The following is a 17956-nucleotide window of genomic DNA, read 5'->3' on the forward strand; positions in this document are numbered from 1 at the left end:
TCTGTACTGCCCCTTTACATAAATTGATTCCATTGAGGTAGTAGTCTGCCTTCCTGTTCTTGCTACTAAAGTGGATAACCATACATTTATCCACATTAAACTGCATCTGCCTTGCATCTGCCCACTCACATAACTTGTCCAGGTCACCCTGTAATCTCCTAACATCCTCATCACTTTTCAGCCTGCCACCCAGCTTTGTATCATAGTAAATGTGCTAATGTTATTGCTGATACCATCTTCTATATCATTAACATATATTGTAAAAAGCTGTGGTCCCAGCACGGATCCCTGCGGTACCCCACTGGTCACTGCCTGCCATTCCGAAATGGAGCCGTTTATCACTACCCTTTGTTTCCTATTAGCCAACCAACCAATGGTAATGGTTGTCTAAGGAATATGCCGGGCCATGAGGTTGCAGATTGTGATAGAGTACAATTCTGCTGCTGTTGATGGCTCACAGCACCTCATGGATGCCCAGTCTTGAGTTGTTGGATCTGTTCAAAGTCTGTTCCATTTAGCACGATGATAGTGCCACACAACACAATGGTTGGTATTCTCAATGTGAAGACAGGACTTTGTCTCCACAAGGTTGTCACTCTTACCAATACTGTCAAGGACAGATGCATCTCCAGCTGGCACATTGGTAAGGATAAACTCAAGTATGCTTTTTTCCTTTTGTTGGTTCCCTCACCACCTGCCGTGGACCCAGTCTGACAGCTGTGTCCTTTAGCTCCAGACCAGCTCGGTCAGTCGTGCTGCTGCCAAGCCACTCTTGGTGGTGGACATTGAAATCCCCCACCTAGAGCACACTTTGTACCCTTGCCATCTGCAGCGCGTCCTCCAAGTGATGTTCAATATGGAGGAGTACCAAATCATCAGCTGAGGGAGGATATTATTTAATAATCAGCAGGATGTTTCCTGAAGCCATGAGATATCTCAGGGCAACCCCTTCCTTACTGTATACCACTGTGCCGCCACCTCTGCTGGGTCTATCCTACCAGTCGGACAGGACATATCCAGGGATGGTAATGGTGGTGTCTGGGATGTTTTCTGTAAGGTATGATTCCGTGAGTATGATTATGTCGGGCTGTTGAATGACTAGTCTGTGAGACAGGTCTCCTAAGTTTGGCACTAGCCCCCAGATGATAGTGAGGAGGACTGCGGTCTCCTTTTTTGAGGAAGGCTGCGTTGGAGATATTTGAGAGGAAGTTTGCCAGATTGACACTTGGAATGATGTTGTCTGCGAGGAAAGATCAGACAGACAGGGCTTGTTTTCTCTGGAGTTCAGAGGAACGAGGGATGACTTGATTGAAGTATGTAAGATCCAACATGGATCCTGACAAGGTGAACAAGTGGAAAGGATATTTCCTCATGTGTGTCCAGAACCGGGGATGGGGTGTGCAGTTAATGTTGGGTTGCTCTTGAATGAGATCACGAGGGACATTTTCTTTGTCTGAGGATTGTGAGACTTTGAACTCTGCCTCAAAAGATGGTGGAGGCCAATAAGTGTTTTTAATGCAGGGGAACTCTTATTAGGCAGGGGAATAAAAGATTATGGGGGTAGGTAGGAATATGGAATGAGCATACACATAGATTAAATCTGACCTTATTGAATGATGGAACAGGCTGAATGGCCTATTTTTGCTGCTGATTTGGATGTAACCTGAATGTGGAGTCTTTTAAATCAGTGAGACTGTTGTGCTGTAGCTACCACTGATTTCAGGTTTATCAGGAAACTCTTCTGTTTTTACTGCCTGACATAGGGTTGTTGAAGCACGACAATCAACCTGTTTAGTCACATCAAGATACACCTTCCATGACTATCCAGTCCTCAGGTGAAACTCGAACTTGGAGCATCTGGCCCTGAGGTAGGGGCATTACCTATTAGGGGCATTCCTGATGAAGGGCTCCTGCCCAAAAAGTTGATTTTCCTGCTGCTCGGATGCTGCATTACCTATTAGTACACAAGACCTCCTGGAAGATTAGGAGAAGTGATGACTACTGGTGCTGGAGAGTCAGAGTCGAAAAGTGCGGTGCTGGAAAAGCACAGCAGGTCAGGCAACATCCGAGGAGCAGGAGAGTCGACATTTCAGGCATAAGTCCTTCAATCAGGAATGGGAAGATTGGTTAGGGTAGGTGCAGAGAACCTACTGCCACTAGCGAGGGAACCCAGAAGTTGAGGGCACGACTGTAAAACTAGATCCAGAAAGCATTCTTTTGTCATCTCTCTGTTTTCTTCTGGCTGGTGTAGATATGGAGCAGCAACGATCATTTTATATAAACATTCAGATGTTTGCATTAGGACCAGAAGAATGGGATGCATCTGTCCTGTGATTGTGGCATTGTGATCCACTGACTATTCCGGGTAACCATGGTGACATAGAAGAGCTTCTTAATACTCCAGTAATGCATCAAGGTTTCACGTCTTCCACAGTTTGCACAGATGTGGTTGAAGGTCACCCACGCTGGTCTTTAACCAAATGTTTGTTGTTGAGACTCTGAATCACTTCAGCTGTACAAGACATCATCTGGCTTGAAATCACATTGTTGAAGATTAAGCATTTAGGGTTCGATAAGGGCTTGTGCGATGTAAAAGGTGTTTGGAACTTTGTTGAGGTTGTGGTAGAGGGGGAGATGTTTGTCTTCCTTGATTTGTTGGACATCCCAGAGGGTTGTGGCACCTTAGCAAATGGATAGGAGAACAGTGTGCAATATCAAAGCAGTCAGTGTGTTGGATATAACTCAAGGGTTCCAGTAATATACAGCATTGCAGAGTTCAGTTGGATAGCTGCAGATTGAGTGTAGTTACCTCTCATCCATCCCAGTGCACAGTACTCCACTCTGCTACAGGGTACACAAAGAGTCTTGCTGATGTTCAAAGCACTGATGGTAATGTTCTCCACTTACGTGCTTGCCAGTATCAAGACCAGCTTGACCACAGTCTTATGTTGAGCAGCAAGCTTCTTCAGGTGTTCATTGATGGTGATCCTGAATAGGTCAAAGTGGGGTCATGTTCCACAGTATTGCTACAGAAGGTCACTTGCAGGCTGCGTGTGCCATTCCTGTTGCTTTGTGGGGATCAGCTTGAGCTTTTCGCTTCTGCAAATGTTCCTCTATGGTGTTTAGATCTTAATACAAGATGGTCTGTCTGTCATTGAAGGTGTCTCCTTTCTTTGCCAGGGTGAGGAACACATCAGTACAGATTTTCACCACCCTGTTGGCAGCACATACACGCCCTGAGGTGTGCCAACAATAACACTAGACGCTGTGTAGCCTTGGCTGTTCAGTAGTAAAAGCATGCTGATTTTGTTCCACAAATGAACACTTAACCATCTATAATTCAGAAGAGCCCTTGGCAAGTGCAGTAATTTGAGGCTATCCCCGAGGTTTTAGTCTCTCCTACTAGTGGAAGCATCTTCTCCACATCCAGTCTATGCTGGCCTCTTGTCCTTCTAAACTCTTTGAGTATAGACCCAGAATCCTCAACCACTCCTCATATAACAAGTAAAGGAATTAAGGGTTATGGTGAATTGGCGGGTAAGTGGAGCTGAGTCCATGAAATGATCAGCTGTGATCTTATTGCATGGTGGCACAGGCTCCACAAGTCAGGTGGTCTACTCCTGCTCCAATTTCTTATGGTCTTCATCCCTGGGATAATTCTTGTAAACCTCCTCTGGACCCCTTCCAATGTAAGCACATTCTCCCTTAGATACAAGGCCCAAAACTGCTCACAATATTCCAAATGCAGCCTGACCAGAGCCTTGTCAGCTTCAGAAGTTCATCTCTGTTCTTGTATTTGAGCCCTTTGAAATAAATGCTAACATTACATTTGCCTTCTAACTGTCAACTGAATCTTCATGTGAACCTTAACAGAATCCTGAACTAAGACTCCCAAGTCCATTTGTGCTTCAGATTTCTGTAGCCTTTCCCCATTTAGAAAATAGTCTACACTTCTATTCATCTCACCAAAGTGCATAACCCCATGCTTTTCCACATTGTATTCCATCTGCCACTTCTTAGCCCACTCTCTAGGCTCTCCAAGTCTCTCTGTAGCCTTCTCACTTCCTCAATATGACCTGTCCCTTCTCTGTAGCCTTGTAGACCCCTGTAGAACTCCACTAATCGCCAGCTGTTATCCTGAAAAAGATCCCTTTATTCCTATTGTCCGCCTTCTTTCCGTCAGCCAAACCCTTTATCCATGCCAGTACTTTGCACCCAATGCTACGGGCTCTTATCTTATGTAGCAGCCTTCTGTGTGACACCTTGTCAAAAGCCTTCTGGAAATCCAAATAGATCACCTGCTCTGGCTCTCCTTTGACTAACTTGCTCATTACCTTCTCAAAGAATTCTAACAGATTTGTCAGGATGACCTCCCCTTGATGAAGCTGTGATGACTCAGCTGTATTTTATCATGCACTTCCAAGTACTCTGCAATTTTACACTTAATAATGGACTCAAAACCTTACCAACAATCGAGGTCAGGCTAGCCAGCCTATAATTTCCTGTCTTCTGCTTCCCTCCTTACTTAAACAAGGGTGTTACATTAGTCATTTTCTAGACCTCTGGGACCCTCTGTGATTCCAGAGACCCCTGAAAGGTCACCACCAATGCCTCCACAATCTTCTCTGCCATCTCCTCCAGAACCCTGGGGTGTAGTCCATCTGGTTCAGGTGATTTATTCACCTTCAGACCTTTCACCTTCCCAGCACCTTCTCCTTCGTGATGACCACTATACTCACCCCGGCTCATTGAGCCTTTTGAATTCTGATGAAGGGCTTATGCTCGAAACGTCGACTCTTCTGCTCCTCGGATGCTTCCTGACCTGCTGTGCTTTTCCAGCGCCACACTTTTTGATGATAGATCTATCTCAGCCCTGAATATAGATAATGGCCCAACCTTGGTAGTTCTCTGTGGTAAATAATTTCCATGGATTTACTACTTTCACAGAAAAGAAATTCCTCCTAATCTCTGTTGGAAATAGGTGACTCCTTACTTTGAGATTATGACTGCTAGTCCCTAGACTCTCCCACAAGGGCAAGCAACCTCTCTGCATTGACTCTGTCACGTAGTTTAGAGACTTTGTCATGGTGTTGAACCATTTGAGGCTGATATTTCATCAGATTAGCCTCTTCAGGATGTTATAATAAGCTCAGGCATGTGACAAGTATTTATGAAGTCCAGACTGCCATAATATTCAAACTGGCATTTAGCGAGATCTAAAGATGCTATAAGGACCTGCACAATCTATGGAGTATATGGGGCTGGCTGTTTCACCTGAAGCACGTGGTCCCTTTTCTCTTCAGTAAAGGCTGTGTTCTTCCAGCATGGTGCTCTTGCCAGTGGCAGTGAGCCGTTGATAACAACGAGGGAGCCTATTCTTGCGACACATCATGAGTCTCCATTTTCCTCTCTGATGGTCCCAGAGGATACTTCTCTCTGGAGAGCACAGAGTTTCTCAGTGCAGTGGCTAACAACATCCACTTGGCTAACTCCACAAGGAAAAGATATATTGATGCGTCTGCTTCCCTAAGGATATATTAATTCACTACTGCCTGCTCCTCCAGTAGTTTATTGATTTGATAGTAAGCCCACTGTGACAGCAGTTGTAGAATTTCCTGGTATCTGTTGCTACATTGCTTTATTCATTTGTACTGATGTTCAGCAGCCCATTAATTTATTGATTTGTTCAGGGACTGTTGTCGCTGAGTATATAGTATATCTGCCTGCTTCACTGTATAGCAGTTAGTCAGTATGTGCTCAGTGTGGTTTCTTTGAATTTAGTGAATTGGATTTAATGTTTGTGATTATATGGTATCAAAACTATTGCATTGTACAGTCACTCAAAACTCCATTTTATCCTGAGAGCACATATTATTCATTTTCCGCTTCCAAGAGCATGTTGTCATCTTTCTTTGAAAACCCCAAGGTAAAACTTTGCAATGGGATTTTCTGTAACTCTCAGTCCAAAGTCATAGGGGATTGACCAGGTGAAAAAAAATTCAGAGAGCCATCTCTCTCTCTCTCTCTCTCTCTCTCACTTAGTCACATAATACAAATTTCATGAACCATAGCGCAAGAAGTATTGAGTTCGTAGCCGTAACAATACTAAACAATATAACGATAAAAGATTGGACGTGGTTCCTGAACTTAAGGCAATAGTAGAGCATAACGACTTAACACGTTTATTTGGCACTGCTTTGTCTGCTGTTGTCATGGTGTTGCTAACAAATTCAGTGTAACAGCTCTGGTTAAAGAGCTGAGAGTGGAACGCCAAATTGAACATCAACAGATAGATATTACCAACGGTTATTTCCAGTTGAGTATCTGCAGGACAATCAATAATAAATAATGGTTATTTAAATTAACTTGTCTTTCCTCATGCAGTCAGTTATAATTCTGATGAGCAGCAAATTCTGTACAAATTCAGTATCTCTTCTGAGGCAGCCGTCATACCAGACTTGAAAGATTAACTCTGTTCTAGCTTCACAGATGCTGCCACACCTGCCGAGTATCTCCAGCATTCTCTGTTATCTATTTCTGTTTGTCACTATAACTTTTTTATTCGGGGTAATGGGATTCTGTTAGTCCAATCCCTTATTACGTGAATGTTGTCCAGTTCTTCCTTACAAATCCTAATGTTTAAACTAAAGGGCTGCAGCTGGTATCACCAGGATATCAACTTGCTTCCTGCATGGCCCTACAATCGCCTCTGTTCAGTTTGTCAGGAAGGTGGCCCTTTCTTAATGCTGTGGTACTTCTGAGTCCTGCAACCTAAGGAGCGGCACTCTCCCTTCGCAAGACAGCACCCTCAGTCTAAGAATAAGGCGTAAGCCATTCAGGACTTAAATGAGGAGCAATGTCTTTACTCAGAGAGGTGTGAGCCTGTAGAATTCTCTCTCACAGAAAGCTGTTAGGATTGGTTTGTTGGATATATTCAAGAGGGAGCTGGTCATGGCACTTGCAGGTAAAGGATCAAGGGGATATGGAGAGAAAGTGGGAATGGGATACTGAGATTGCATTGTCAGCCGTGATCATATTGAATGGTGGGGATCATATTGAAGGGCTGAACGCCCTACTCCTGCACTTATTTTCTACGTTTCTGTGAAAGACATTGATTGTCAGCTGGAGCTCCTAACTCTGAGTCGGAAGATTGTGTGTTCATTGCCCATTCTGGAGGCCTGATGATTTTTTGCAGCTGAGGGAATGCTGCACAGTTAGACGTTCTATTTCTTGAATGAGATTTGAAACTGAGAACCTGTCTGTTGTCATGGTTATTATTTGAAGAGCAAATCAAATGCGCCTGATGTTCTCGTCAATTGTTATCGTTGTTTTTGGGAGTTTGTGTGTGCAAAATTGGTTGCTGCATTACAACAAAGGACCACATTAATTTAGATTCACCAAGGCTCCTTAGAAAGTATCTTCCCAATCCATGACCATTTCCATCTGGAAGGACAAGGGCAGCTGATACCTGGGAACACCACCACCTGCAACATTCCCTCCAAGCCATTCACCATCCTGACTTGGAAACGTATCTCCATTCCTTCACTGTGGCTGGGTCAAAATCCTGGAACTTTCTCCCTAACAGGGTCTACCTACACCAGTTAGACTGTCATTGTTTAAGAAGACAACTCACCATCACCTTGTCTAGAGCAAGTAGGGATGGGCAATGAATGTTGGCCTAGCTAGCATGGCAAAGTACCACGAGTGAATTGAAAAAAGAGACTGCAAAGTGGGCTTCGCTGAGACCATGGAATGTGTTATATTCATGCAGATTAATTCTTATTATTAATGGGCAGATCGAGCTTTATATGGTGAGTTTACCTGAAGATCACTTGGTCACGTGGGTGAAACTAATCTGGGTTAATGATTAACTGAACTGAGGAGAGAGATATGAAATTAGCCCTCCAATATGATGCCTTTTGTTCAGGCAATGTCAGAACCATACAGAAGATCTTAGGACCAAGACTCTCATTCCCTCAATTTATGAAAATTAGGTTCCTGAGAAAAGAAGGATTTGGATTAAGTTGAAAGGCCAGATATTAAGGACTGTATTAGCAAGAGCTGTAGTGGAAACTCTGACAACATATTTGTCTTTTCTGTCTGACAAATCAAACCAAGAGAATTAAATGTTGCCATGGAGAACCAATCTGACATCATGTCTGCCTGCTGGAAGTAATGAACAAATAATGATCAGAAATGTTTATTCTTGCTCCATCTTTGGAACAGAAACTCTGGACCTGGCTTCCAGGTGGTTGCCTCCAGATCTTGGAATATTCCACGTTTACTGTGGAATGATTTAGGGTTGGCTTCTATTATATGTGTAGACACATCTTTGTTCTTATTAAATATAATGGTTCCAATTTTGTTGGCCCAGTAGGATGGGTCTTGTATTGTCCTGAAAATTGCAGTGACACATTCCTCTTCCTGTTTGCTCCTTGCTGCTATGCTGGGGTCTATTCCATCATAGAATCTGTACTGTGTGTGGAAGCAGGCCATCCGGCCCATTGAGTCCACATTACCCCGCTGAAGACTGATGAAGAAGTCATGCTCAAAACATCGACTCTCTAGCTCCTTGGCTGTGCTTTTCCAGCACCACACTCTTCGCCTCTGAAGATTATCCCAGCCAGACTACCTATCCTTGTCACCCTACATTTCCCATGGCTAATCCACTTAACTTGCACATCCCTGCACACTTTGGGTAATTTAGCATGGTAAATCCATCTAACCTGCGCACCTTTGGACTGTGGGAAGAAACTGGAGCACTCAGAGGAAACGCATGCAGACACGGGGAGAATGTACAAACTCCACACAGTTACCCAAGGGGAGAATGCTCCTGGTGCCATGAGGCAGTAGTGCTAACCACTGAACTACCAGCACAGCCCTGTTTCAGCTGGAAGACTAGTTATAATGCGTTCATTATGATCCATGATGCATGTATAACCTTGATGCACCAATGACCAGACTTGCTCCCCCATTGGCAATGGGCATTTCTCACAAGGCCAACATAAATACATGCCTTGATTATCTGCAGGGGCCTGTGAGGAATGCTAATACCTTTGGTTTGGCTCTGCATTGGGCATGCCCAAATCCTTCCTTCTCCCCAACTGGAACTGAAATTGCCATTGAGCTCTGAGGGAGAGGGAAGTGAGGTGAAACTCCCAGAACGGCTTGGGATTTAGATGTATGCATCCCTCCTCCTTCCCTAAGACCCTGCCCCCACCCCACAAGTGGGAAGTGTCACTCTCCCACCACCCACATGGACCTCAACCACCTTCCCTCCAAACTCAAAATCGGCAACATCCCGCCCATAATTAAAGTTGGTGTTTGAAGGGAAGGTTTTCTTAGTTCACCCTTGTCAGAAAGGAATGTAACTGTGAGGTGCTGGAGGATCACAACTGGGTGTGTTTGAGAGCAGTCACCTGTTGCTGCTTTAAGTCCTAGTTGTTGCAGACTGCTCTTCAGAGAGACTTGTATCCTTGTAATTCACTTTATGAAGTCTCTATCATTGAATATATTTAATGCTGTGATAGATTTATTATCTCTCAGGGAATCGAGGGATATGGGGAGCAAGAAAGGAAGTGGAGTTGAAGTTCAACATCTTGAATGGTGGAGCAAGCCTGAGGGGCTGAATGGCCTACTCCTCCTGTTTGAAGATTTGTATTGGGGGCAGGAGGGTATATCTGCAGCCTTCTGGTCTTAGGCTGTCAACTGGGCCTAGGCAGAATGGGGAAAAGGGAATTCAAGATATTTTCCTCATGTCATAGAGTCATAAAGATGTACAACACAGAAACAGACCCTTCGGTCCAACTCGTCCATGCAAACCGGATGTCCCAAATAAATCTAGTCCCATTTGTCAGCATTTGGCCCAAATCCCTATAAACCCTTCCTATTCATATAACCAGCCAGATGCCTCCACCACTTCCTCTGGCAGCTCATTCCATACACGCACCACCCTCTGCGTGAAAATGTTGCCCCTTAGGTCCCTTTTAAATCTTTCCCCTCTCACCCTAAACCTATGCCCTCTAGTTCTGGACTCCCCACCCCAGGGAAAATACCTTGTCTATTTACCCTATCCAGGCCCCTCATGATTTTATAAACCTCTATAAGGTCATCCTTGGGATGCAGCATCAAATATCTGCTCACTTCTTATTTCCCAGAGTTTGCTATCTTTGATCAGAAGTGATCTGATATTATCAGACACTGATTATGTAAACCTCCTCCATTTTAACTGACGGATGAAGTACTCACTAAAGTATTAAGCCTTTTGAAACTAGCAGAGTCCGAACAGTTAAATGAGATTAATTGTCTCTTCGAAACCAAAAGAAATTAGGACCAATGGAGGACCTAAAAGCACCAAGCAATTGTGATTCAAGCGATTGTGATTGAAGGGGAGGAGATTGATGTGAAGTGAATGGCATTTGCTGAGTAAAAATGTCCTTTTGTTTGTGTTGGAGAATTTATTGGCCGTTATTTTGTATTCACAAGAATTTCTGCACTGACAAACTACAACTCAAACCCGGAAGGTTGGCCAGTCATGCTGCACGGGGCGTGCCACCTTACAGTTCATATTATCGAACATTTGATGTGTTTACTGTTTAGTTTATCAGGGCCACTCTATTCAATCCATAAGATGCCAGAGTTTGGCTGATTCTACACGGTGGTGGAAATGTTGGTTGCTCTCCTCGGTTTCCGAGGGGAGATGTTTCGGTCTACACTTGCTGGGGTATGGGTTGTGATTCTACATGGATGAGCTGCAGGAATAAATGGCGTGGGGGGAGGGGGGTGGGGGGGGGTAGGGAGGGGGTGCTACCTTTTAAATGTTGCAATTGTACCAGCCTCCACGACTTCCTCTGGCAGCTCATTCCATACACGTTCCACCCTCTGCATGAAAAAGTTGCCCCTTAGGTCTCTCTTATATCTTTCCCCTCTCACCCTAAACCTATGCCCTCTAGTTCTGGACTCCCCGACCCCAGGGAAAAGACTTTGTCTATTTACCCTAATCCATGTCCCTCATAATTTTGTAAACCTCTATAAGGTCACCCCTCAGCCTCCGACGCTCCAGGAATATAGGGTTTATAAAAGCGTCACTTTAAACTGGAAATATTGCCTTTAGATTTCTCTGCAAACTCTCCAAAAAAATTAATAAGTTCGCTTTATCCTCATTACCAAAATGAGTTCATCGGACTTTGAAATTGCTACTAGCAAACTAGGGTACAACAGAAGGTACTTGTATAACGATTTATGTTTCTCCTCCTTCGTCTCATAGCCTACAGCTCCATCTGCTGTTGTTGTGTGTGGTAGCCTCAAGTGAACATCACCTACAAATTGCTTCAGAGTCGTGTAACATTGCTGTACAACATAGCCTCTCCTGCGCTGGTGAGGGAGTGAGAAATGCGGGTTTGGTTGTCTGCAGTATTGGGGATCTTCAGTCGTAGGTTTACAACAGGTTTCAGGTTGGAGTTGAATGTGAACTGGCAAAACCATAAAGATCGGTCTGCAGCATACAGTTGAGCAGGTCAGGTAAGCTAGGGGATAGTTAGGGGATTGTGTGATGATCCTAGATGGGGAAGGAAAGTCCCAGTGCCGAGATGTGAATGGGGTGTACTGGCCATTTACTTTAGTTCAACCACATGTGGCAGACAGTAGCCAGTAAGTGCAGGGCAGGATTGTGTATAAGAGGCAAGAACATTGAACTAGCTTGTCTCTCGTTTCAGGGTTGAAGGAAGCTGGCACCGTGATGTCACTGAAGAGCAGCAGCTTTGCCACGGTAACAGACATCAGTGACTCAGAGTTCAACTTCCCATGAGCACCGGGGGTTCCTGCTTCGATCGATAGAACCATTTCGGGCTGGTTCAGCTTCACCGCTGGACGGTTCCTCTGTACCGGGGGAATAATGATGGGGGCTTTTATGTGGAAATGCTGCATTGTGAGCTTGTCCACTACCCTGACTTGCCCATTTTATTGGCACTAGTTGAAGGGAATTCCTGGTGTCTCTTCATGGGTCCTCTAACTTTCAAGTGCCCCTCTTCCACACTTTCGCCATCCTCACAGGGCACTGCCTTCCTGTGCTAATTGGGAGACAAGCAGATGCCATTACTGTTCTTCACCGTCAGTCAAATATATCCGACCTTTAAACCCATTCCCCACATTTCTGTCGCTAGGAACCACAAATTTTGAAAGGAAGTGCTAAAACTAAAATGCTGTTTGCATTTATCGAATCTCTACAGTGTGGAAAGCAGGCCGTTCAGCCCATGCTGACCCTCTAAAGAGCATCACACTTAAATCCGTGCATTTCCCATAGCCAGGCCACCTAACCTGCACATCTTTGGACGAGGGGAGGAAACTCACACAGAGGAGAATGAGCAAACTCCTTAGAGACAGTCATCAGAGGATAGAATTGAGCCCAGGTCCCTGGCACTGTGTAGCAGCAGTGCTAATAACAACTGAGCCACCATACCACAGCCATCAGATGAGCCAAAGTGACTCATAGCCAAAGAAGTACTTTTGAAGTATGACCATTGTTGCAGTGTGGGGGAGGATAATCACTTTTTAATGCTCAGCTGTCTCCTGAATTTTAGAATTTAATTACTGGAGAACAATCTTTAACCATGGAGAGTTGGCAATCCTACTGTCTTTACCCCTCGCACTCTCCAAAGAGAAGGATATCTCTTGCTGTCTGTCTGGATAACTGCTGACTGAAAGCGCACCATTTCGGAGGATAGTTTGGAGTCTTCTCCACACGGTGTCTGGTTGTTGCACAATGCTTGACGCTGAATTTAAGATGGGGTTTTCCTGATCCTTGCCTCAGCAGGATGTCAGCCAGGCCCCCTGCGTGTTGCACACCCAGGGGCTGTACCGATGTTTGCTAGAGCATCCCTTCTGGAATTCTGGGCACTAAATGCACAGAGGTTTTAGGAAAATGGAAAATCCTGACAAGTCCATCTAACATGGCGGTAGAGTAAGACTCCTGAGTCAGAGCTCGTCCACTCCGTCTGTTTCTTTTCTCTTCTCTGTCTTTTCGCATTTCTTTTCTTTCTCTGTTTACCTCCCATCCTTGGGCGGAATTGGCTGGCAATGTCTGGGGTGAAAGCCAACGCGGACTCCTGGCCTTCAGGTGAAGCCTGGCGCAGTTTGGATTGGAAGGGCTGCTATTCTGAATTCGCCCAATTTATTGCTAGGCTTTTTATTTCTCTATTTTTCTATTTTATTTTTACCCTGAGAATTTGTACTTAAGAATACATTCCTAGGACCTTGCTACCTGAGATGGTGCCATAAGTGATGACTTGTAAACTTTTCACGCTACCCATCTGAGTACATGTGACAATAAAGCTGGTTCTAATTCTAATTCTTTTTGATTGACCTCAAATTCCCAATCCTGACCTCTCCTCATTTCCAAATAATGTCCTCTCTCACAGAAGACACACCTTTGCTTGTCTCTTGAAACCACAGTCTCTCCATCAAGATCTGGATGTAGGTTTGCTCGCTGAACTGGAAGGTTCTTTTTTTTTTCAGCGAGCAAACCTACATCCAGAACCCCAGCCCGAGCTACAATCTTCTAAAAACTTGCTAATATTCCCTGGAATCTCATTCTATAATTCTCTTCCTCTGACTGTTGAACATCTCCGATTATAATCGTCTTCACCTTTGGTGGCCATGCCTTTAGCTATCGGAGCCTGAATTCTGGAATTCCCCCCCTGTACCTCTCATTCTCTATCTTCCCTTTCCTCCTTTAAAACACCTGGAGCATTTTAAAAGAAAAATTTCCATCTCAATGTTCCTTCTCTTGCTCATAATTTCCAAGCCATGAACGCTGAGGAGTTGACATCTTTGCTATGGTGAACTATTGGTTGTTTTGACGATCCTCATTTGACCTGAATTCAGTGCTGCAGATATTTTTGTCCATCCTCACACTGATTTCAGGAAGGTTGAAACAGGAGATGGCCATTCAGCCCATTGACCTGCCTGCATGATTCCATTTGACCACAGCAGATCTATTACACCGCCTGCCAGGGTGGTAGCTGCCACTCGCTAAAGATTCAAGTGCACTCTCTCTCTTGCTGTCTCACCTACCCCCGCCCTCTCTCATTCATTTACTTTTCAAGATTCTCATCCCTGGTTGCTGAGAGGCCAAAAGAGGTTTACCATTCAGACTTTGATTAATTTTTGTTTCTCTTGTTGGAGATTCCCAGGCAGTATTCCCTACTCCCAGTTTCAGTGTGGCGGGAGAGGGTAATGAAAGTAGAATAAGTTGTTAATCCAGCTTTCTGTTGCACTGTGTGACAGTAGGCTTGGCAGTTCTGCTTGATCTGCCTTCCAGATGGTTTGACCTCATGACCTCTTCCTGCCAGGCTGTCGGGCCTTTCTACTATTGGCCACATGAACTCTGATCGTTGTGGCATCCAACCTCCCCTTCCCAAATGGAAAATGAACAGATCCTTTGTTCACATACTGGTTGGTAAGTGACTGCCATGCGCACAGCCAATTATCCTCAGCTCCAGTTCAGTTCTAACTAATAAACTTATGTATTTATGCTAAATTGAGGGACTTTTCAAAAGGGCCAATGACTCCACTCCTTTCTTGTTTGTCTAGGAGATTAGTTTTTCATTTCTTTAGACTAACACTGAGGGAGAGATTACTGGAGGTTTCATGGAGTCATTAGGACCCAATTGGTCCATCTAGTCTATACCAGCTCTCTGTAGAACAATCCAGTCAATCCCATTCTCTGTACTATTCCTGCAGCCCTGTGAGTCTCTCTCTCTCATCGGCCCAACCAGTATGTTTTTGAAATCGCTCACTTTCCCGTCTTCCACCATAAAACCATAAGACATAGGAGCAGAAATAGACTATCATTCTCAACTCCACGTTCCTATCTTTCTCCCATTAGCCTTGAATCCTTTACTGATTAAAAAATCTTTCTGTCTCACCCTTGAATATAGTTAGTGACCTGGTCTTGTCAGACCTCTGCAGGAAAGAATTCCACTGATCGCCCACCCATCGAGAGAAGAAATATCTCCTTATCCCTGATTCAAATGGGCGAACCGTTACTCAGAGATGATGTCCTCTGGTCTCAGACTCTCCCACAAGTGGAAACAACCTCTCAACATCTACTATCAGGTTCCCTGAGAATCTTACATGTTTTGGTAAGGTCACCTCTTATTTTCTGGTAACTCCAACAGTTACAGGCTCAACCTACTCACCTCTTTTCGTAAGGCAGTCCCTCCATACATGGGATTTGCCCTCTCATAACAACCTCTCAGATTCTACCCTGTCAAGTTCCCTTATTTCACAAACTCTCCTTTCCCAGCAACAACATAGTAAATCTTTTCTGCACCCTCTCCAGTTTAATAATACCTTTCCTATAACAGAGCAACCAGAACTGGACACAGTACCCCAGAAGAGGCCTCACCAAAGACCTGTACAATCTCAATATGGCGTCTGAACTCCTATACTCAAAGGACTGAGCAATGAAGGCAAGTGTGCTAAATGCCTTCTTAACCACTCTGTTTACCTGTGCTGCAAACTTCAATGAATTATCGCTGAGAATCATATGGTCTCAGTGCCCCGTCCAGTCAAACAGCCATGTTATTGTGTGTGTGTGTGTACATGTGTGTGCGTGTGTGTGTGCGTGCGTGCGTGTGTGTGTGTGCGTATGTGTGTGAGCGTGCGTGTGTGTGTGCATGTACACCAGTGATGGAGGAAGAAACTCCACCCCCTCCAAAAAGTGCAACCTATTGGTCATTCCTGTTATTCTAGAAGTGAGCTTTAGCTTGTAAGTTCTATTTTAGCACCTGAATTATTTTTGTTATTCATTTCATGTTAATTTTATATGTAATATGTTTTCCAGGGCATCTTTGTATCTGATATTTTGCAACTTGCATTTTTGCATTTTTGAGCAAAAGTTCAATTTTGATTTTTTTGTGGATGAATCTTTAATAAAATAAAGTTTTGTGTTTATCGCATTCCAGACTCCTCTTGCCTCAAGTCATTTGTTTTCTGATGGACAAATGTTAACCACGAAGGAATGATCACTCCTGCTATGATCAATCCTATCCAAGCAGGTCCAACTAATATGGAATTAGACACCTTGCATGTCTAAGGCACCTTTGACATAGCAAAGGTCCCAAAGTGTTTCACAGGAATGCTATCGAAGAATTTTTAAAAATCACTGAAGCATGTAAGGAGGTCTTGGGAGCAAGTCATTGAGGTAGGCTTTAGGGAGGATTTTCATGGAGAAATGGGATGTCTGGAAGCTAATTGTTTAGAAGTGTTTTGGGAGAGGCAACCAAAAATGAGAAGTTGCTTGAGAAGCAGGCACTGAGAGTGCAGAGGTCAGCGATTACAGTCATAGAGTCATAGATATGTGCAGCACGGAAACAGACCCTTCGATGCAACTCATCCATGCCGACCAGATATCCTAACCCAATCTAGTTTGCCATATCCCTCCAAACCCTTTCTATTCATGTACCCATTCAGATGTCTTTTAATGCTGTAATTGTACCAGCCTCCACCACTTCCTTCGGCAGCTCTTTCCATACAAGTACCACCCTCTTCATGAAAACGTTGTCCCTCAGTATGTGCAGCACGGAAACAGACCCTTCGATGCAACTCATCCATGCCGACCAGATATCCTAACCCAATCTAGTTTGCCATATCCCTCCAAACCCTTTCTATTCATATACCCATCCCGATGTCTTTTAATGCTGTAATTGTACCAGCCTCCACCACTTCCTCTGGCAGCTCATTCCATACACGTACCACCCTCTTCATGAAAAAGTTGTCCCTCAGGTCTCTTTTGTATCTTTCCCCTCTCACTCTAAACCTATGTCCTCTAGTTCTGGACTCCCCCACCTCAGGGAAAATACTTTGTTTTCTACCCTATCCATGCCCCTCATGATTTTATAAACCTAAAAGGTCACCCCTCAGCCTCCAACACTCCAGAGAAAATAGCCCCAGCCTATTCAAACTCTTCCTGTAGCTCAAATCCTCTAACCCTGGCACCATCCTTGTAAATCTTTTCTGAACCCTTGCAAGTTTCACAACATCCTTCCAATAGGAAGGAGATCGGAACTGCATGCAATATTCCAAAAGTGGCCTAACCAATGTCCTGTACAGCTGCAACATGACCTCCCAACCCCTGGAGTCAATGCTCTGACCAATAAAGGAAAGCATACCAAACGCCTTTTTCACTATCCTATCTACCTGCAACTCCACTTTCAAGGAGCTATGAACTTGCACTCCAAGGTCTCTTTGTTTGGCAACACTCCCCAGGATTCTAGAACTTTCTCAGTCCACTGTCTTCAAACGCAGCAGACGCCCCTGTGGGGCTCCTGAGCTGCACCAGGTGATGCTTCACACTGAGTTGACCACCATTGCCTGATGGGATGGAAAGCTGCCACATAACAAAAGAAGGAAGAGTGGTCAAGAAGTGTGGGGTGAACTCCAATGTTTAGTTGCTAAAGTTAAATGGTGCTGAGGTGGAAATGGCATGATACCTTCGTGGAGGTGGTTGACAGCATTGAGTTCCTCGGAGTGATGATCACCAACAATCTGTCCTGGTCCACCCACGATGAGGATCTGGTAAAGAAAGCACAACAGCACCTCTATTTGCTCAGGAGGCTAAGGAAACTCAGCATGTCCATAAAGAATCTGGCCAATTTTTATAGATGCACCATAGAAAGCATCCTATCCAAATGCATCACAGCAACTATGGCAACTGCTCTGCCCAGGACCATAAGCAACTCCGGAGAGTTGTGAATACAGCGCAGTCCATCACGCAAACCAACCTTTCATCCATTGACTCCTCTAATACTTCCCGCTGCCTCCCTTGGCTGAGATCAAAGTTCCGGAGTTTGGATCATATTCCTGATGTGATTGTCTTTGGGCTATCACACCTACCATGACAGAAATTCAACAGCAAATGCTGGCTACCCTCTTTCCCCCCCGCCGACCAACCACC

General features: G+C 44.5%; 1 protein-coding gene across 5 annotated transcripts in view; it reads left to right on the top strand.

Annotated features, from left to right (window-relative positions):
- The window catches only part of LOC122555728 (zinc finger protein DZIP1L-like), a 148178-nt gene extending 135889 nt beyond the window's left edge, over window positions 1-12289 (top strand). For all 5 annotated transcript variants that reach the window (XM_043701783.1, XM_043701784.1, XM_043701785.1 and 2 more), the window contains one exon: window positions 11715-12289. In XM_043701783.1, the coding sequence (XP_043557718.1) occupies window positions 11715-11806 (92 nt within the window). In that variant the 3' untranslated portion in view covers window positions 11807-12289. The remainder of the gene's footprint in view (window positions 1-11714) is intronic.
- Window positions 12290-17956: the final 5667 nt, after the last annotated feature.

This window comes from Chiloscyllium plagiosum, chromosome 13 (genome assembly GCF_004010195.1).
Source record: "Chiloscyllium plagiosum isolate BGI_BamShark_2017 chromosome 13, ASM401019v2, whole genome shotgun sequence".
NCBI lineage: Eukaryota > Metazoa > Chordata > Chondrichthyes > Orectolobiformes > Hemiscylliidae > Chiloscyllium > Chiloscyllium plagiosum.